This window comes from Rhinoraja longicauda, chromosome 4, assembly GCF_053455715.1.
Source record: "Rhinoraja longicauda isolate Sanriku21f chromosome 4, sRhiLon1.1, whole genome shotgun sequence".
NCBI lineage: Eukaryota > Metazoa > Chordata > Chondrichthyes > Rajiformes > Arhynchobatidae > Rhinoraja > Rhinoraja longicauda.
Window position 1 is genome coordinate 73,699,601 of NC_135956.1, and position 22,759 is coordinate 73,722,359.

The 22,759-nt window shown below is 43.0% G+C and overlaps 1 protein-coding gene across 1 annotated transcript in view; it reads right to left on the minus strand.

Annotated features, from left to right (window-relative positions):
• LOC144592871 (leucine-rich glioma-inactivated protein 1-like) overlaps positions 1-22,759 on the minus strand; it is a 34,394-nt gene that overhangs the window by 7,624 nt on the left and 4,011 nt on the right. The window contains exons 3-5 of the mRNA XM_078398056.1: positions 16,116-16,187; positions 15,963-16,034; positions 409-480 (exon numbers count right to left, since the gene is read on the minus strand). Of these exons, the coding sequence (XP_078254182.1) occupies positions 409-480; positions 15,963-16,034; positions 16,116-16,187 (216 nt within the window). The remainder of the gene's footprint in view (positions 1-408; positions 481-15,962; positions 16,035-16,115; positions 16,188-22,759) is intronic.

Here is a 22,759-nt window from a genome sequence, read left to right on the forward strand (position 1 = left end):
GGCCCGAGTGTGTGTAGGACAGTGCTAGTGTACAGGGTGATCCCTGATCAGAACAGACTCGGTGGGCCGAAGGGCCTGTTTCCCGTGCTGTATCTCTAAACTAAACTAAACTAAAATAAATTACATCAAATAAAAGTAAAATGCGTCAGATGCTGGAAATTCGAAATAAAATATAGAAAGTATGTGAAATGTTTGACAAGTTAGGCAGCATCTATGGAGACAAAAGTTCCAGCGTGATGGTCTTTCGCAGTACTGGGAAGCTCCACTGAGAAAACTCCTTTCAGTTTCGAGGGAGAAGCTGCTGGAATTGCTGCTTCTTTCGAGCACTTTCTGTTTCAGTTCAGCTGCTTAAAGTGTCTTAAATGTTGCATTATTGCTGATAAAATCATAATCACAGATCGTTCTTACACATTGGTCAGAGCATCCAGCCCTTTGAATACATCCTTTGGAAGTGTTTGAAGGTTGTTATTTGCCAAGCTCCTGTCAAAATAAAATGGTAAAGTTCCGTTAATGTTAATTGCTTTCAATATTAGATGTGACTATAACACGATGTATTGTCTGATAAATTGTACATTGGTTTGCATGGAGGCTAGTTTTGTTAAAGATCAACAATACTGATGCACTGCCTGAAAATGGCCTTCCACTATCCTAGCAACCTCCTATATAGTTTGCGGAGAGATTTTAGTTCACCCTAAGCTGCATTGAAGTAGCACAGCAACAGAGCACCAACAACTTGGATAGTGTTAGTGTACAAGGTCGACGTGGACTCAGTAGACCGAAGGGCCTGTTCCCGTGCTGTATCACTAAAGTCTAAACTACTTTGATCATTGATAGACACAAAATGCTGAAGTAACTCAGTGGGACAGGCAGCATCTCTGGAGAGAAGGAATGGGTGACGTTACAGGTTGAGACCCTTCTTCAGACCTTTCTTCTCGACCCGAAACATCACCCGTTCCTTCTCTCCTGAGATGCTGCCTGTCCCGCTGAGTTGCTCCAGCATTTTGTGTCTATCTTCGGTTTAAACCTAGCATCTGCAGTTCCTTCCTACTACTTTGTGTAGGAAAATAACTGCAGATGCTGGTACAATTCGAAGGTATCACAAAATGCTGGAGTAACTCAGCGGGACAGGCAGCATCTCAGGAGAGAAGGAATGAGTGACGTTTTGGGTCGAGACTCTTCTTCCTACTACTTTGATCATTGGTTTGAAGTTATTTCTCCTAATATCTCATGGCATATCCGGCCTTCAGAGTAATCCTATTTCTTTTCTATCATCTATTATCTCTCCTTTTTCACCAGGATGTTACTGGGACATGCAGACTTGAGCTGTTGGGAGAGGCTGGATAAGATGGGATTTTTTTCTTTGTAGCATAGGAGGCTGAGGGATGACCTTATTGAAGTGTACCAAATCATGAGGGGCACAGGTAAAGATTGAGGACCACTTTACCAACAATGACCCACGGCGGGTATGGCAAGGCATCCAGCACATCACCAACTACAAGACCAGCAACCGCACGACTGCCGACGGCGACGCCTCGCTGGCAGAGGAACTTAACTGTTTCTTTGCTCGTTTCGAGGTGAAAGCTACAGTGGCAGACATAACACCCTCTCCAGCACCTGACAGCAACATCTTCACTGTGCAGGAGTATGATGTTAAGCGCGTGCTCAGAGCAGTGAATCCCAGGAAAGCTGCAGGCCCCGATGGTGTGACGGGCAGAGTGCTGAGGGAATGTGCAGACCAATTATCTGAGGTCTTCACAAAAATCTTCAACCTGTCCCTTTTAAAATCCACCATCCCTCCCTGCCTGAAGTCCGCCACAATCATCCCACTGCCGAAAAAGTCTGTCATCAGCGGCCTTAACGACTACCGTCCGGTAGCACTCACACCGGTCATCACAAAGTGCTTCGAGAGACTGGTCCTGCAGCACATCAAAGCCAGCCTCCCACCCACCTTCGACCCACACCAGTTTGCCTACAGAGCAAATAGGTCTACAGGGGATGCCATCGACACTGCTCTTCACACTGCACTGATCCACCTTGAACACCAGGGGAGCTATGTGAGGATGCTCTTCCTCGACTTCAGCTCTGCTTTTAACACGGTCATCCCGAGCAGACTGGTCACCAAACTTTCCGACCTTGGATTTTCCCAAACCATCTGCCAATGGATCAAGGACTTCCTGACCAACCGCCCCCAGACCGTCAAAATAGGCCCTCACCTCTCCTCCACCATTACACTGAGCACCGGCTCACCACAGGGCTGTGTGTTGAGCCCCATCCTTTACTCCCTCTACACTCACGACTGCGCCCCCACCCATCCCACCAACACCATCATCAAGTTCGCGGATGACACGACTGTGGTTGGGCTCATCTCAGGAGGAGATGAGACAGCCTATAGGGAAATCCAAAGGCTGGCAGCATGGTGTTCAGTGAACAATCTGGTCCTGAACTCCTCCAAAACAAAGGAACTTATAATTGACTTTAGAAAAACCAGTGTAGAATACGACCCACTCTACATCAATGGGGTCTGTGTGGAAAGGGTACCCGCCTTCAGGTTCCTGGGTACGCACATCGCAGAGGATCTTACCTGGTCTACCAACACCATCACCACAGTAAAGAAGGCACAGCAGAGACTCCACTTCCTGAGGATCCTCAGGAAAACCAACCTGCAGGAGAAGCTCATGTTGTCCTTCTATCGCTGCTCCATCGAGAGTGTGCTGGCATACTGTATAACCACATGGTATGCCAGCTGCTCAGAAAAGGACAGGAAGGCCCTTCAGAGGGTCATCACGACGGCCCAGAAGATCATCGGCTGCTCACTGCCCTCCCTGGAGCACCTGTTCAGCCTACGCTGCCTCAGTAGAGCAGGCAAAATAATAAAAGATCCATCCCACCCCGGCCACCGTCTGTTTGTTCATCTGCCCTCTGGTCGACGTTTCAGGTCGATCAAATCCCGAACAAACAGACTTAAGAACAGTTTTTACCCCAGGGCCATACGAGAACTGAACACTACCTTTGCACTAGGCAACACCGTTAAAAAATCTTGTACTTAATATAATTGTATTTATGTATTTATTTGTTTTTGCATTTATTGCATATATGTTTGTACGCACCGTCAGGATTGGCTATTTTTTAATTTCGTTGTACTCGTTGCAATGACAATAAATGAATATTATTATTATTATTATTATTATTATTATTTTTCCCAGGTTAGAGAATTCTAACTAGAGGGCATAGGCTTAAGGTGAGAGGGGAGAAGTTTAAGAGGGACCTCAGGGGCAATTTTTCACAAAAGTAGTCCATATCTGGAACGAGTTGTCAGAGAGAGTTATAGAAGTGGATGATTTTCAAAAGATGTTGGATAAATATATGGATAGGAAGGTTTTAGAGGGATATGGGCCAATGCAGGCATATAGGACCGGCCCTGAATGACAACTTGATCTTCATGGGCATGCTGCATGTCAGTATTTTATAATAGACAGTAGACAATAGGTGCAGGAGGAGGCCATTCGGCCCGTCAAGCCAGTACCACCATTCAATGTGATCATGGCTGATCATTCTCAATCTGTACCCCGTTCCTGCCTTCTCCCCATACCCCCTGACTCCGCTATCCTTAAGAGCTCTATCTAGCTCTCTCTTGAATGCATTCAGAGAATTGGCCTCCACTGCCTTCTGAGGCAGAGAATTCCATAGATTCACAACTCTCTGACTGAAAAAGTTTTTCCTCATCTCAGTTCTAAATGGCCTACCCCTTATTCTTAAACTGTGGCCCCTTGTTCTGGACTCCCCCATCATTGGGAACATGTTTCCTGCCTCTAACATGTCCAACCCTTTAATAATCTTACACGTTTCGATAAGATCTCCTCTCATCCTTCTAAATTCCAGTGTATACAAGCCTAGTCGCTCCAGTCTTTCAACTGTCTGTACTTCCACGTCTTCTGTTTCTCTGACAGTTCAATTAAAATGCTGGCATCATCCAATTACAAGTTCTTGATTCACCTTGCTTCCTGTCCAAGTCTTCTCATCCTTGACAGAGCCTTGCACTCGGGCCTCGGCCAACATCAAGAATGGCCAATCGTAAATAGCAGAAGCCTCAGTGAGAGAATTCAATCTCCGACCATGGAAAACTATAGACCACGCTCACATAACCTTTGTTGCTTACAATGCCATTTTAAGCACTCGATTGGGTTACTACATAATTGTTGAGCATATCCTTTACGTATCGTAATACCAGCTATTACGTGCAGTGTCAGTAAGAGGGCAAAAGTGTTGCGGAAACTGTATGAGATCATGGCAATTTATTGCCTCTGAGACAGTCTGTCACAATTTATTTGACTTTATCCAAAATTAACACTGTAAGATAACCTTAACTCCTGATTGTGGTTACTGCATAATTTATTTTATCAGCCCCCTTCATTCCTGTTAAAGATCAGGCGGGCTCACAGAACACCAGACTCAGTCCCGATTCTAAACCTGACCATCTGCTTGCAAACTTAATAATTTAACGTCCGATAATATGACCTGCATCGAAAATGAACTGGATCTTCAGGTGCAACCAATTTCATCCAAAGAACCATCTCGACTTGAAACGTCACCTATCCATGTTCTCCAGAGATGCCGCCTGATCTGCTGAGTTACTCCAGCACTTTATCTTCTTTTGCAAACCAGCATTTGCAGTTCCTTGTTTCTCTGCACTTTTTACTGGTTATTTTCAACTTCGATTACGATGAAAACTACACAAACACTAGCACAACTTCAAGAAGAAAAAAAGTAATGTCAATACTTAAAAGTATGCATCACCTTATCCATCTATTACGAGGAAGCACATTAGCCAATAATAAAAGGGCGGCACGGTAGCGCAGCGGTAGAGTTGCTGCTTTACAGCGAATGCAGCGCCGGAGACTCAGGTTCGATCCTGACTACGGGTGCTGTACTGTAAGGAGTTTGTACATTCTCCCCGTGACCTGCGTGGGTTTTCTCCGAGATCTTCGGTTTCCTCCCACACTCCAAAGACGTACAGGTATGTAGGTTAATTGACTGTGTAAATGTAAAAATTGTCCCTAGTGTGTGTAGGATAGTGTTAATAGTGTTAATGTGCGGGGATCGCTGGGCGGCGCGGACTTGGTGGGCCGAAAAGGCCTGTTTCCACGCTGTGTATATGAAAATATGAAAATGAAAATGAAAATATAATAAGGTATCATTGAATAGAAGTAAAAATGCTAGATAGCAGAAATTGACAAAAACACCCCTATTTCTCTGATTAAATTTGAAGCAGTAAGTTTTGATGGAAACACAAGGAACTGCAGATGCTGGAATCTTGCGTAGAACACAAAGTGCTGAAGTAGGGGGTATGGGGAGAAGGCAGGAATGGGGTACTGATTGAGAATGATCAGCCATGATCACATTGAATGGCGGTGCTGGCTCGAAGGGCCGAATGGCCTCCTCCTGCACCTATTGTCTATTGTCTATTGTCTATTGTCTATTGTCTAACACAGTGGGTCAGGCAGCATCTCGGGAGAACATGGATAAGCAGTGTTTCGCGATGAGGTCCTATGTCAGAGTTTTAATTAAATGTGTTTTAAACTCATGGTTGGGTGCATTCCAAGACGTTGTAACTGCCCTTACAGTCATTTTATATTTAATCAATAAAAATATTTTAACAAATTTTAATGCACCTACGATTTTTCTTCTGGTTTCTTTGTGAATGGGAGATTAATCCTCAATTACTGATGGGTTTATTGCAACCCTTGGAGGCAGCAACTCAACTCATGAGCCAGTTTAAAGCTATTCATTCATTTCCTCCCAACTCTCGTTTCATGCCGCTGTGACATAAAAAGGTCCAATTAATTAATTCCACTGGCCATAATGTTAAAATTTGAGGAAATAAAATTAAGTGGGATTGGAAATGTGTTGCACTTCAGTTACAATTCTTCAATAAAAGGAAGGGTCCTTACATTAAGCTCAGGATATCCTATTGTGAAAAATCATGGTCATTTTATACCAACAGATTATGTTCCAAAAATTACCCATGAGGGAGGGAATACAATTCATCGTACCCTTTCTCTCTAGTATCCTCCAAGGATCATGGATTCCTATAACTGGAACTATTAATCAAGACAAGAACATAAAGTACTGCCCAAAACCACAAGAAATTGCAGAGAGTTGTAATGCAGCCAAGTCTGCCTCAGCTACTCCAACACTGTGACTTCTAAAGAGAAACAAATGTTGGGACTGCTGGCCTGGACCACATTATCACCATGGTTAATGATGTTATTAGATTGAACATACAGCTCTAAAACTGGCCACTTGGTCTAATGTTTCACTGGGATCTCTTCTGGGCTAGGGGTGACTTGTACAAAAGGGACGGGTTGCATCTTAACAGCAGGGGGACAAACATTCTGGCAGGCAGGTTTGCTAGTGTGACACCTGTGGCTTTAAACTAAGTAGTGGGGGGGAGGGGTTAACAAATTGTGAATATGAAGATGAGGTAAAAGGGAATACAGGAGATATTGCAAAAGACTCTCGGAAGAATGGGAACAGAAGTTCTAGAGCGGAAAAGAAATTAAGGGCAGGGCCAATTGTGAACGATGTGAGAGGGGAGGTAAATACAGAAGTTAAAGTGTTGTGCTTAAATGCGCGTAGTATAAAAAATAAAGTGGATGAGCTTGAGGCTCAGTTAGTCATGGGCAAGTATGATGTTGTAGGGATCACTGAGACATGGCTACAAGAGGACCAGGGCTGGGAACTGAATATTCAGGGGTACACAACGTATAGAAAAGACAGACAGGTGGGCAGAGGGGGTGGGGTTGCTCTGATGGTAAGGAATGATATTCATTCCCTTGCAAGGGGTGACATAGAATCAGGAGATGTTGAATCAGTATGGATAGAAATGAGAAATTGTAAGGGTAAAAAGACCCTAATGGGAGTTATCTATAGGCCCCCAAACAGTAGCCTCGACTTAGGGTGCAAGTTAAATCAGGAGATAAAATTGGCGTGTCAAAAATGTAATGCTACGGTGGTTATGGGAGATTTCAACATGCAGGTAGACTGGGAAAATCAGGTTGGAAATGGACCCCAGGAAAGAGAGTTTGTAGAGTGCCTTCGAGATGGATTCTTAGAACAGCTTGTACTGGAGCCTACCAGGGAGAAGGCAATTCTGGATTTAGTGTTGTGTAATGATCCTGATCTGATAAGGGGACTAGAGGTAAAAGAGCCATTGGGAGGCAGTGATCACAACATGATAAGTTTTACTCTGCAAATGGAAAGGCAGAAGGGAAAATCGGAAGTGTCGGTATTACAGTATAGCAAAGGGGATTACAGAGGCATGAGGCGGGAGCTGGCCAAAATTGATTGGAAGGAGGCCCTAGCAGGGAAGACGGTAGAACAGCAATGGCAGGTATTCCTGGGAATAATGCAGAGGTTGCAGGATCAATTTATTCCAAAGAGGTGGAAAGAGTCTAAGGGGAGTAAGAGACACCTGTGGCTGACAAGGGAAGTCAGGGACAGCATAAAAATTAAGGAGAGGAAGTATAACATAGCAAAGAAGAGTGGGAAGACAGAGGATTGGGACTCTTTTAAAGAGCAACAAAAGTTAACTAAAAAGGCAATACGAGGAGAAAAGATGAGGTACGAGGGTAAACTAGCCAATAATATAAAGGAGGATAGCAAAAGTTTTTTTAGGTACGTGAAGAGGAAAAAAATAGTCAAGGCAAATGTGGGTCCCTTGAAGACAGAAGCAGGGGAATTTATTATGGGGAACAAAGAAATGGCAGACGAGTTAAACCGTTACTTTGGATCTGTCTTCACTGAGGAAGATACACACAATCTCCCAAATGTTCTAGGGGCTGGAGAACCTAGGGTGATGGAGGAACTGAAGGAAATCCACATTAGGCAGGAAATGGTTTTGGGTAGACTGATGGGACTGAAGGCTGATAAATCCCCAGGGCCTGATGGTCTGCATCCCAGAGTACTTAAGGAGGTGGCTCTAGAAATAGTGGAAGCATTGGAGATCATTTTTCAATGTTCTATAGATTCAGGATCAGTTCCTGTGGATTGGAGAATAGCAAATGTTATCCCACTTTTTAAGAAAGGAGGGAGAGAGAAAACGGGTAATTATAGACCAGTTAGTCTGACATCAGTGGTGGGGAAAATGCTGGAGTCAATTATAAAAGACGAAATTGCTGAGCATTTGGATAGCAGTAACGGGATCGTTCCGAGTCAGCATGGATTTACGAAGGGGAAATCATGCTTGACAAATCTACTGGAATTTTTTGAGGATGTAACTAGGAAAATTGACAGGGGAGAGTCAGTGGATGTGGTGTACCTCGACTTTCAGAAAGCCTTCGACAAGGTCCCACATAGGAGATTAGTGGGCAAAATTAGGGCACATGGTATTGGGGGTAGGGTACTGACATGGATAGAAAATTGGTTAACAGACAGAAAGCAAAGAGTGGGGATAAATGGGTCCCTTTCGGAATGGCAGGCAGTGACCAGTGGGGTACCGCAAGGTTCGGTGCTGGGACCCCAGCTATTTACGATATACATTAATGACTTAGACGAAGGGATTAAAAGTACCATTAGCAAATTTGCAGATGATACTAAGTTGGGGGGTAGTGTGAATTGTGAGGAAGATGCAATAAGGCTGCAGGGTGACCTGGACAGGTTGTGTGAGTGGGCGGATACATGGCAGATGCAGTTTAATGTAGATAAGTGTGAGGTTATTCACTTTGGAAGTAAGAATAGAAAGGCAGATTATTATCTGAATGGTGTCAAGTTAGGAGGAGGGGGAGTTCAACGAGATCTGGGTGTCCTAGTGCATCAGTCAATGAAAGGAAGCATGCAGGTTCAGCAGGCAGTGAAGAAAGCCAATGGAATGTTGGCCTTCGTAACAAGAGGAGTTGAGTATAGGAGCAAAGAGGTCCTTCTACAGTTGTACCGGGCCCTGGTGAGACCGCACCTGGAGTACTGTGTGCAGTTTTGGTCTCCAAATTTGAGGAAGGATATTCTTGCTATGGAGGGCGTGCAGCGTAGGTTCACTAGATTATTTCCCGGAATGGCGGGACTGTCGTATGTTGAAAGGCTGGAGCGATTGGGCTTGTATACACTGGAATTTAGAAGGATGAGGGGGGATCTTATTGAAACATATAAGATAATTAGGGGATTGGACACATTAGAGGCAGATAACATGTTCCCAATGTTGGGGGAGTCCAGAACAAGGGGCCACAGTTTGAGAATAAGGGGTAGGCCATTTAGAACGGAGATGAGGAAGAACTTTTTCAGTCAGAGGGTGGTGAAGGTGTGGAATTCTCTGCCTCAGAAGGCAGTGGAGGCCTGTTCGTTGGATGCTTTCAAGAGAGAGCTGGATAGAGCTCTTAAGGATAGCGGAGTGAGGGGGTATGGGGAGAAGGCAGGAACGGGGTACTGATTGATAGTGATCAGCCATGATCGCATTGAATGGCGGTGCTGGCTCGAAGGGCTGAATGGCCTACTCCTGCACCTATTGTCTATTGTCTATTGTCTATAATGCCGACGAGAACAAAGGGGGGGGGGACCCAGCAGGGGGGGCACTGAGAATGAAGGGGGATCTGACCGAGGGGGTCAGTCTGGTGCCAGGTGTGGCAACAGGCAGAACATAGAAATGTTGGTAGACTTTGTCCATGCTTGTCCATACATGTGTTGTCCAGACTCTTGTGTGCTGCCTAGGTGAGGTCTGTATGATTTTACCAGGTTGTATGCAAAACTAAGCATTTCTCTGCACCTAGGTACATGTGACAATAATGTATCATTGAATCCTTGTATTTATAGCCAATAAGCCTCCTCTGAACCTACATCTCTTCTTACCAAAACCATCCTTCTGTGCCCCTCTCCCTCCTCCGCGCATCCAAATCCCCTTTAATGATGTTTGTTAAATAACAGATTATCGTGATGAGATTTTTGAAAATAATGAACAGAAAAACACTTCTACTCTGATGGCAGGATTGAATATGTCCACGCTGTCATTTAGATGAAAACCGATCGCTGTATTTAGTGAAATGGCCTGAAATCTTCAGGACAGTGACAATAATTCACAGAATGAATAGTTTTTTTGAAGTCCAATATTAGAAGTTGACATTTATTTTTTATTTGAAAATAACAGCAAGTGGACAAAGAATCATTCGCATCTGGCCATGCAATGCACTGATAGAGCCATAGAGCTGTACAGCATAGGAACAGAAACTTCGGCACACCTTGTCCATGCCGACCAAATTGGCAATTCCCATCTGCCTGTACTTAGGCATTTAAACCCTTATTATCGATAAATCTGTACAAAATGTCTTCCAAAAAAAGTTATTGTATCCATTTCTACTGCTTCCCCTGTCAGCTCATTCCAGATTTATACTATCCTCTTCATTAAAAAGTTGCTCCTGAGCTTTCTCTAAAATCTCTCTCCACTCACCGTAAGCATAGATACTCTACATTTTGAATCCTCTACCCTGTAAAGACTGTGAGCAATCACCTCATCCATACCACCTTTGCTCCTATAAAAATCTATTAAAAAACGTCACTATCAGGGCTATTTCCAACTTTTATTCTAAATCATTAGAGAAGTGGGGTGGCACGGTGGTGCAGAGGTAAAGTTGCTGCCTTACAGTGCCAGAGACCCAGGTTCAATCTTGACTACAAGACGCTGTCTGTACGGAGTTTGCACGTTCTCCCTGTGACCGCGTGGGGGTTTTACGGGTGCCCCAGTTTCCTTCCACATTCCAAAGATGTACAGGTTTGTAGGTTAATTGGCTTCTGTTCATTATAAATTGTCCCTAGTGTGTGCAAGTGTACAGGGTGATCGCTGGTTGGCACAGTCTCAGTGAGCCGAAGGGCTGTTTCCACACTGTATCTCTAAAGTTTAAAGTCTAAAAGTCTAAAGTTACCATCTAACTATAAATGATTTTTTTTTTAAATGCAGCATCAAGATCTAGACCACAAAACCAAATGGCAAGAGGGGTGCTTTGTTTAGGTCTAATGAGAAAAAGAAACAAGAATAAATTTAAAATTGATTCCCATTGTGATATCATGAGAGGTAGAGTCATAGAGGGGAGATACATTTCCTCCCGGTGGATGCAACAAGGACTACAAACCATCATGGCTGCCAGCAAAAGACTACAAAACCCATAGTCAGCAGGGCTGCCTGCCCTGCTGACACTGATTGCTGCTGACACTGATTGCTGCTGACACTGATTGCTGCTGATTGCTGCTGACACTGATTGCTGCCCAGCTGAACCAGATGAGCTGATTGCCTCAGTGAGAGAGTTAAAAGGGAAGGGAAGCAGTATATTTAAAGAGAGAGACAACGACTGGGGCAGAGAAGCAGTGTTTGAGTTATATCTTGTAAGAAGGCAGCAAGCTACGGTTTTGATTTAACTACCTGTTTTGGTTTTGTGTACCTGTCTGCAAACAATTAAGTTTACCTGTTTTTGGAAAAGACTAAATATGTGGAATTTAAGTTTGAAAACAAGAACTTTTCTGTCTTCATTTCCGGCACCCACACCTCCCAACCTTCAAGAGAAAAGGTCCCGACCTCTCAAGACATCACACCATGTATCTCATTAATGTGGAAACCAGATATTCCACTGAAGAAGTTTTGCTGCATGAAAATATATGGTTGAGGAGATGCCAGTCCAAAATCAAACTCCTTTAAAATTATGGCACCTTTAAGAAATTCATTCTTCGAATAACAATATGTCAGTCAGAAAATGTCCTCGAGGGACCAATTAAATATTTTTAAAAGCTAAAAGCAAGCAAGGGCAAAAGAGAGGAAAATGGCCAAGTGGACCATTTGGCAAGGAACCCGTTCATATAAATCATAAACACTTTGCCTGGAAGACATAAGTCAACATTTTAAAACGTCACATTCTGCCCAAAACTAAATCTACCACTCCCCTCCCAACCCCTGTCACACAATATTTGACGTTCTCTGTGAGACACGCAAGTCTTTGATTGGGACCAGTAAACTATTACGGTTTTACCCTGCAAATGAACTCACATCCACTTTGAGACTTTTCCACCAATTTTAGGAATGTTAATATCAAAAGGATTATTGACTGAGATTTGATGGGCTCATTCATCGGGTTCTACCTATCACCTTCCAGTCTCTGTCTCACATTTGGATGCTTTTCGTTCGAATATTAGAGGCTGAGGTACGACCTGATAGAAGCATATAAAATCTTGAAAGTCATAGGTAGGGTAGACAGTCAGTCGTTTTCCCAGTGTGGAAATATCAAGGATAATCCTTCTTCCCCCAGCTCCCATTTGGCAAAAGGTACAGAAACTTGAAAGTGCACACTGCCAACCTTAGGAATGGCTTTTAACTCTCCATCATCAGGCTTCTGAACAGTGCATTCATAACCTAGAGTACTGTTCGATTCACCTCTACCCCATTGAGGACATTGAACTTTATGTATGAAACTAATGCACAACAATGCTGAGAACTGTATTCTGCACTGTATCTTCCCCATTGCTCTGTCTATTCTGTTTGAGATAGAACTGCTTGTATCTATGCATGGTATGTCTGATCTGTTTGGATAGCATGCAAAACAAAGCTTTTCACTGTACGTCAGTATGTGTAACAATAATAAACATGAACCTAGACTAGAGGACATAGCTTTAAGATGGAGGGGGGAAAGTTTAAAGGGGATGTGCAGGGCAAATGTTTAAACAGAGAGTGGTATGTGCCTGGAACGAGTTGCCAGAACAGGTGGTGGAAGCAGATACAAAAGCAACGTTTAACAGGGCATGGACCATCTGCAGAATGGCTATATGGTCGGCACAAACATGATGGGCTGAAGGGCCTGTTCTTGTGCTGTACTGTTCTGTGTTCAATCTCACACTATGTTAGACTGAAAACTAGTGGAGCTTTGGGAGAAATAGCAACAAACTGATGATTTTCAACGTCGACACTGTCTGTCCAGATGTTCCACTAATCTGTCCCCTGAGGAATTTCCAGCCGAACTGTTTTAATAATCCACAGATGCACTTGAAGGGAAGACAGGCATCTGATTAATTCATGTTATAGGAGCAGAATTCTGTCATTCGGCCCATCAAGTTTAATACGCCATTCAATCATGGTTGATCTATATTTCCCTCACAACCCCATTCTCCTGCCTTTTCCCCATAAACCTGGACACCCGACTAATCAAGAATCTATCAATCTCCGCCTTAAAAATATCCATAAACTTGGCCTCCACCACTGTCTGTGGCAATTAATTCCACAGATTCACCACCCTCTGACTAAAGAAATTCCCCTCCTCTGCTCCTTTCCAAAGGTACGTCCTTTTATTCTGAGCCTATGGTCTCAGGTCCTAGATTCTCCCACTAGTGGAAACATCCTCTCCACATTCACTCTATCCAGGCCTTTCACTATTCGGTAAGTTTCAATGAGGTTCCCCCTTATCCTTCTAAATGCTGGAATAAATCATTCTGGACATATGGACTGTGTTTATGCAGTTTATGTAATTATTTCTAACTGTGCTGAGAAAGCATGTAACATAATAGGTTATTTCCATGTTGTACTTTGACTGACAATAGACAATAGACAATAGGTGCAGGAGGAGGCCATTCGGCCCTTTGAGCCAGCACCGCCATTCAATGTGATCATGGCTGATCATTCTCAATCAGTACCCCGTTCCTGCCTTCTCCCCATACCCCCTGACTCCGCTATCCTTAAGAGCTCTATCCAGCTCATTGACTGCTAAAATTCAACTACAGTAGTTCCTGGGTTATGCAGGGTTTCTATTCCTACAGAACTGTTTGAATTGTGATTTTCTTTAACAAGAACCTTTGACAAAAGTTGGCAAACTTTGTTGTTTAGCCCATAAGACCATTAGACAGGAGCAGAATTAAGCCTTTCAGCCCATCAAGTCTACTCCACCATTCAATCATGGCTGATCTATCTTTTCCTCTCAATCCCATTCTCCTGCCTTCTCCCCGTAACCTCTGACACCCTTTCTAATCAAGAACCTATCAATCTCCGTCTTAAAAATACCCAATGGCTTGGCCTCCACCGCCGTCAGTGACAATGAATTCTACAGATTCGCCACCCTTTGGCGTTCGTAGGTTAATCGGCCTTTGGTAAATTGCCCTTGATGTGTAGGGCGCGTATGAGAAAGTGGGATAGTATAGAACTAGCGTGAACAAGTGATCAATGGTCGGCTTGGACACTGTGGCCTGAAGGGCCTGTTTCCATGCTGCATCTCTCAATTAAACTAAACTTCTCAATTTTTTTTTTTTTATTATTTTTTTTTAAAATATTTATTTTTGTTAGAAGTAAGTACAATAGTGTGGTACTTGAGTACCTAATACATAAATACATATTTCCATTCTTGTACAACTTCATACTTTTGATTTAATAATAAAAGAACAGTGAGAGAAGAAAGAAATAAGAAATAAAGAGTGTCGGAATAGATAGTCAAGCGAGTAGAAACAGAAAGCAAAAGAAATAAAGGATAGAGATGAAAAGTTAAAAGATTGAAAGAAAAGAAGACAGTAAAGAAAAGAAAGATTAGGGGAGATCTACCTATCTCGTATTTTTGCCCATCCGTCACCCGGTTCTAAACCGTTTAATTTCTAAGGTTATGTTATGTTGCACCATATGCTTGCAAAAAATTGATAAAAGGAGACCAAATCTTTAAGAATTGGTCTACTTTGCCTAATAGGAGGAATCTCATTTCTTCAAAATGTAACGTTTCAGACATGCTTGAAATCCACATTTTGAATGTTGGCGTAGGTGCGTTTTTCCAAAATTTGAGTATTAGTTTTTTTGCTGTTATTAGACCGTAATTAAGAAAAGCTTCTTGGAATATAGTTAGTTTACTTCCCTCTTCCATTGATCCAAAGATAATCAATTCTGTACTGGGGTTCAATTTTGTGTTAAATAGTTTTGTAAAAATTCCAAAAATTTCATTCCAAAATTTATACAGTTTTGTACAATAGACAAAGGAATGTGCTATAGTGGCTTTTTGAGTTAGACATTTGTCGCAGATGGGGGAAACATTTGAAAATATTTTATTCAGTCTAGTTTTCGAATAATATAATCTATGTAAAATTTTAAATTGAACTAGGTTGTGTCTTACATTCATTGAACATTTATTTACATATAATAAATTTTTATCCCATCTATCGTTCGGAATTTTTATCAATAACTCTTGTTCCCAGTCCCTTCTAATTGCCTCTGTCGTTGGTGTTTCTATATTTAGAATTATATTATATAAGTAAGATATTAAATTGCTTGATTCTGCCTTTCTATTCATTCCTTCCTCCAATAAGTCTGGGGTTGAGGTTTGATATCCTTGTATATATTTTTTCAAATAATCTTGAATTTGAAGGTATTTGAAATATTGATTACTTTTCAAATTATATTTTAGTTGTAATTGTTGGAATGGTAAAAAAATTCCCATTTCATACATATCTCCCATCGTTTTGATTCCTATTCTTTCCCAATGGATAAACGTTGTATCAATAATAGATGGTTTGAATGAAGGATTATTAGCTATTGGAGAAAGAAACGATAATTTTCTTAATTTTAAAGTTAGTTTTATTTGTTTCCAAATTCGTATTATACTATGAATAATTGGATTCTTCTTATATATTATATTGTTCAGTTTTATTGGGGAAAGAAGGATCGCTCCTATATTGTAAGGGGAACAATCCTCTTTCTCCATTCTTATCCAATCTACCTGTTGGGCAGAACTGTCCAACCAGTAGATTATATTTTTAATATTCACTGCCCAATAATAATACAATAAGTTAGGGATAGTATAATACAATAAGTGGGATAGTATAGAACTAGCGTGAACAAGTGATCAATGGTCGGCTTGGACACTGTGGCCTGAAGGGCCTGTTTCCATGCTGCATCTCTCAATTAAACTAAACTTCTCAATTATTAACAGTACACATTTAATACGTTGATTACGCTGAATGAAAAAGGATGTACTTACAGGTGTATGAGGGATTTAAGTCCTCGAAAAGCATACCTGGAGATGGACTGGATTTTATTGTTTTCCACAAACCTGGGAGAAAGATCAGCATTTTAGTATCAGCACTCATTTACTACACTGTGTGAAGTGCGTCCAGAATTGTTCTCTACTTACAGATATTCAAGCTGAGAGAGACCAAGGAAGGCATCGTTGCCAACAGTATCAAAGGAGTTGGAAGTGAACAAGCTGTTAGAAAAATAAGAATCAAAACAATAGTCATTTTTCTGTTTGGAAGTTATATTGCATCATTATTGCTGCGGCCTGGTTCAGCAACTCGAATGCCCAGGATAGAAGATGTTTACAAAAAGTGGTGAACATCATGGGTACTGACCTCCCCACCATCAAAGGGATCTATAAGAGACACTGTCTCAAAAAGGCAGACAGCATCATCAAGAACCCACACCACCCTGACAACGCTCTCATTTCACTCCTGCCATCAGGAAGAAGGTAAAGGAATTTGAAAATTGTAATGCACAGGTTCAGGAGTAGCTTCTTCCTAACAAACCACCAGGCTATTAAACACTACAAACTCCAACTAAACTCCAAACGACAAACTGCCTGGGTTGCACTAGGGACACTGGGCTTTGTTTTGTTTTTGCATTACATTGTTTTTTTTAATTTATTGAACTTTATCTATTGAATACAGTGTTTACAATAGACAATAGACAATAGGTGCAGGAGTAGGCCATTCGGCCCTTCGAGCCAGCACCACCTTTCAATGAGATCATGGCTGATCATTCTCAATCAGTACCCCGTTCCTGCCTTCTCCCCATACCCTCTGACTCCGCTATCCTTAAGAGCTCTATCTAGCTCTCTCTTGAATGCATTCAGAGAATTGGCCTCCACTGCCTTCTGAGACAGTGAATTCCACAGATTTACAACTCTCTCACTGAAAAGGTTTTTCCTCATCTCCGTTCTAAATGGCCTACCCATTATTCTTAAACTGTGGCCCCTGGTTCTGGACTCCCCCAACATTGGGAACATGTTTCCTGCCTCTAACGTGTCCAACCCCTAAAATAATCTTATATGTTTCGATAAGATCCCCTCACATCCTTCTAAATTCCAGTGTATACAAGCCTAGTCGCTCTAGTCTTTCAACATATGATAGTCCCGCCATTCCAGGAATTACCCTAGTAAACCTACGCTGCACGCCCTCAATAGCAAGAATATCCTTCCTCAAATTTGGAGACCAAAACTGCACACAGTACTCCAGGTGCGGTCCCACTAGGGCCCTATACAACTGCAGAAGGACCTCTTTGCTCCTATACTCAACGCCTCTTGTCATGAAGGCCAACATTCCATTGGCTTTCTTCACTGCCTGCTGTACCTGCATGCTTCCTTTCAGTGACTGATGCACTAGGACTCCCAGATCTCGTTGTACGTCCCCTTTTCCTAACTTGACACCATTCAGATAATAATCTGCCTTCTTATTCTTACCACCAAAGTGGATAACCTCACACTTATCCACATTAAACTGCATCTGCCATGCATCCACCCACTCACACAACCTGTCCAAGTCACCCTGCAACCTCATAGCATCTTCCTCACAGCTCACACTACCACCCAGCATTATATCATCTGCAAATTTGCTAATGGTACTTTTAATCCCTTCATCCAAGTCATTAATGTATATTGTAAATAGCTGCGGTCCCAGCACCGAGCCTTGCGGTACCCCACTAGTTACTGCCTGCCATTCTGAAAGGGACCCATTTATCCCCACTCTTTGCTTTCTGTCTGCCAACCAATTTTCTATCCATGTCAGTACCCTACCCCAATGCCATGTGCTCTAATTTTGCCCACTAATCTCCTATGTGGGACCTTGTCGAAGGCTTTCTGAAAGTCGAGGTACACCACATCCACCGGCTCTCCCCTGTCAATTTTCCTAGTTACATCATCAAAAAATTCCAGAAGATTAGTCAAGCATGATTTCCCCTTCATAAATCCATGCTGACTCGGAATGATCCCGTTACTGCTATCCAAATGCTCCGCAATTTCGTCTTTTATAATTGACTCCAGCATCTTCCCCACCACTGATGTCAGACTAACTGGTCAATAATTTCCCGTTGTGCTGCTGCTGCAAGTAAGAATTTCATTGCTCCATTTCATCACATATGACAATAAAACACTCTTGACTCTTGATAATATTCATACAATTATACAAGGCGGCACGGTGGCGCTGCGGTAGAGTTGCTGCCTTACAGCGAATGCAGCGTCGGAGACTCAGGTTCGATCCTGACTACGTGCGCCGTCTGTACGGAGATTGTACGTTCTCCACGTGACCTGCGTGGGTTTTCTCCGAGATCTTCGGTTTCCTCCCACACTCCAAAGACGTACAGGTATGTAGGTTAATTGGCTGGGTAAATGTAAAAATTGTCTCTAATGTGTGTAGGGTAGTGTTAATGTGCGGGGATCGCTGGGAGGCGCGGACCCGGTGGGCCGAAGGGCCTGTTTCCGCGCTGTATCTCTAAATCTAAAAAAAATCTTTAAAATTCACTGTAATATGCCCTGTTCAATGTAGGAGGGAAATCGACCTTCACTGAAAGGGTGATGAAAGCAAATTCAAAGAGTATTGGGGAATTAGGCTGAAACTCAAGTAGTTATGTTTAGAGATACAGCGTGGAAACGGGCCCTTCTGCCCACCGAGTCCGTGCCGACCAGCGATTACCCCGTACACTACCTTACACACTGGGGACAATTTACACTCTTCACTGAAGCCAATTAACCTACAAACCTGAACGTCTTTGGAGTGTAGGAGGAAACCGGAGCACCCGGGGAAAACCCACTTGGTGACGGGGAGAACGTACAAACTCCCTACAGACAACACCCCTAGTCAGGATCAAACCCAGGTCTCTGACGCTGTAAGGCAGCAACTCTACCACTGCGCCACCGTGATGCCCCAGTCACTGTGCCCTTGTGATGTTATGGTTGCATCATCAGGTCCTATTTTCCACATCACTTCACTTTAAAGTAACATTAGTTGACCATGTTTACTGAACCATCGCCATTTCCTGAGTCAAGATGACTTCTCCAATGGAGCTGCCCATTTAGTGAAAAAATAATACTGAGTTAATGGATATTTAGTTTCTCCTCTCCCATGCTACCAGAAGAAAGAAGAGTTAATCTAGTGACATTGCCAACTGGCAAATTCAAGTCATAAGCAGTATTGAATCCCAAATAAGGCCAACACTGGCCCTACAAAGACATTATGCTCAATCAAACATTTCCACGCTGCCTTTAGTCAACAGAATCTAAAGCAATTGGCAACTGAACTATCCTACCAACAACTAGAGAGCAGTCCTGAGCTACTATCTACCTCATTGGGGACCCTCAAACTATCTTTGATCGGACTTTATCTTGCACTAAATGTTATTCATGTTATTCCCTTAATCATGTATCCGTACACTGTGGGTGGCTCGATTGTAATCATGTATTGTTTTTCCGCTGACTGGTTAGCACGCAACAAAAGCTTTTCACTGTACCTCGTTACACATGACAATAAACTAAACTCGAACTCAAAGATTGCAATCTAGTCATATTTAAAGTATATATATATATATTTGAAAGTTGGGAAATTAAGGTCATGGGCATCTGGCACTGTAGAGTTGAGGCCAGTGTAGATCAGCCATGATCTACAGCACAATCTCTCCCTTTTGCTCAGATCCTTGAGTCATGGCAACATCCACGTAAATCTTCTCTGCATCCTTGCCAACTTAACAACATGTGAATAAGGTCCACTTGGAAGACCAGGAAATTAAAAGAAAAACGTTTAGAAATTTGTAACCATTTTATTTTAAAGTCAAAACCAGCTGCGTTCCCCGGGGGGGGGGGGGGGGGGAACGACTTCCCATTTCCTGCCCATCACCTCATAGAGCACGGCAGACATTAGGGAGTAAATCAGTGCACAGACATCCCAAAGTAGATCAGTGGTGACCCTGCTTCATGCCAGCAATCATATAGATCTGACAGCAATCTCACATGATGATTACTGCCTGTCTCTTTCACACACACGCATGCACACACACAATCTTTCTCTCTCACACACACAATCTGCTGCAGGAAGGACGTCATTAAGCTGAAAAGAGTGCAGAGAAGATTTATGAGGATGGTGCCATGACTTGAGGGCCTGAGCTACAGGGAGAGATTGGATAAGCTAGGAGTTTATTCCTTGGAGCGCAGGAGGATGAGGGGCGATCTTATAGGGGTGTATAAAATCATGAGGAGAATAAATAGAGTCTTTTACCCAGAGTAGAGGAATCATGAACCAAGTTTAAGGTGAGAGGGGAAAGATTTAAAAGAAACCTGAGGGGCAATGTTTTCACACATTGTTATATGGAACGAGCTGCCAGAGGAACTAATTGAGGCTGGTAAATAAAAACATTTAAAATACATTTGGACAGGTATGTGGATAGGAAAGGTTTAGAGGGATATGGACCAAACGTGGACAAATGGGACTAACGTAGATGGGGTATCTTGGTGCGGCTGGACAAGTTGGGCTGAAGGATCAGTTTCCATGCTAAGTGTCTCCATGACTATGTCTACCTCATTTTCAGCAGATTAAAAAACATTGATATTGTTTGAACGTCTCTGTCCCCAAAACAAATAATGACTTTTGCAAAGTTACAGCATTTATTAGTGTTATTTTTCCTGTAACTATGTGCACCACGTGCATTTATTAAGGTGGATATGTACGAAAATAACTGCTTAAGCAGATGCAGATATTTCCGCTCTCCCTGTAGCTCAGGCCCTCGAGTCAGGGGGTATGGGGAGAAGGCAGGAATGGGGTACTGATTGAGAATGATCAGCCATGATCACATTGAATGGCAGTGCTGGCTCGAAGGGCCGAATGGCCTCCTCCTGCAACTATTGTCTATTGTCAGATGCAGATGAAGAAGGGTGTCGACCCGAAACATCACCCATTCCTTCTCTCCAAGATGCTGCCTGACCTGCTGAGTTACTCCAGCATTTTGTGATACCTTTATTAAGGTGGAGATCGACAGATTCTTGATTAGTAAGGGTGACAAGGGTTACGGTGAGAAGGCAGGAGAATGGAGTTGAGAGGGAAAGGTAGATCAGCCGCGATTGAATGGCAGAGTAGACAATGAGCCTATGACTTAAGTCAGCTGCAGTTTATTGAAGTTCATCCCACAAGCTGTTTTTATACATGGTTTAAATCTAATTTAAATTCCAGTCAAGCACAGATCTTCACATGGTTCACAACCACAGTATCGGGTTGCTGCTGAGTTCCCAGAACTTTCTATTTTTTAGCTCAAACCCCCAGCAGGGGTGATATTTTGCTGTCTGATTTGCCAATTCTACAAATTTTGGCAGCTTTTAGTTTTGGCTTCAAGATTCCTATACGAGGAGAATATTATTTCTGTAAACAACTGTACAAATGCAAAAGATCAGTTTAGAACGTTCAAGCATAGTCTACAGTCTTCCTTCAATACAAACACTCCATTGTAATAGTAACTAGGGGTGGCACGGTGACGCGGTGACGCGACCTTACAGCACCAGAAACCTGGGTTCCATCCTGACTATGGGCGCTGTCTGTCTACAGAGTTTCTCCGTTCCCCCTGTGACCGCGTGGGTTTTCCCCGGGTGCTCCGGTTTCCTCCCACATCCCAAAGACGTGCAGGTTTGTAGGTTAATTGGCTTCTGTAAAGTGTAAATTGTCCCTTGTGTGTGTAGGATAGTGCTCGTGTACGGGGTGATCGCTGGTCGACACAGACTCGGTGGGCGGAAGGGTACTGTTTCCGAGCTGTATCTCGAAAGGGATCTGCAATGTCGGAGGTTCTTTCCAGAGGTATTAAACTGAACCCTTTCCACCCTGAGGAAGAACAGCAGACATATCTCTGGTCTCCTAGATGTAAAACACTTTGGAAATCCTGATGTTGTGAAATGTGCACTATAAGAAAATAACTGCAGATGCTGGTACAAATCGAAGGTATTTATTCACAAAATGCTGGAGTAACTCAGCAGGTCAGGCAGCATCTCCTGAGATGCTGCCTGACCTGCTGAGTTACTCCAGCATTTTGTGAATAAATACCTCTGATGTTGTGAAAGACACATAAGGAATTCAAAAGTGACACAGGAAACTGCAGGTGCTGGAATCTTGAATAAAACACAAAGTGATGGAGTAACTCGGCGGGTCAGGCTGCATCTCTGAAGGACATGGATAGATAATGGTTCAAGTCAGGACCCTTCCTCACATTGGAGGACATTTCCTTTAGCGAGGGTGAATGCAGCTCCTATACATAAGTGAAAGGCTCACTGAATTACCTTTCCAGAACACTTTACTGCAGAATCATAGAATTGTTAAGACCGAGAAAGAGACCATTCTGCCCACTGACATGCTGCTACCTCTTAGTGGAACAATCCTATAAGTTCTATTCCCTGCACACGCCTGTCGCCCATGAAATAAGTCACAGTGCACAGCGGTAGAGTTGCTGCCTTACAGCGACAGAGACTCGGGTTCGATCCTGACTAAAGGTGCTGTCTGTGTGGAGTTTGTACGTTCTGCACATGACTGCACAGGGCCCTACAGTGAGAAGCTTTTTTCTCCGGTTGCTCCTGTTTCCTCCCACACTCCAAAGACGTACAGGTTTGTAGGTTCATTGGCTTCATTAAGATTCTAAAATGTCCCTGGTGTGTAGGATTTTGCAGGGATCACTGGTCGGCGCGGACTCGGTGGCCCGAAGGGCCTGCTTCCACGCTGTCTCTTTAAACTCTAAACTCTCTCCATAACACAAGTCAGCAAG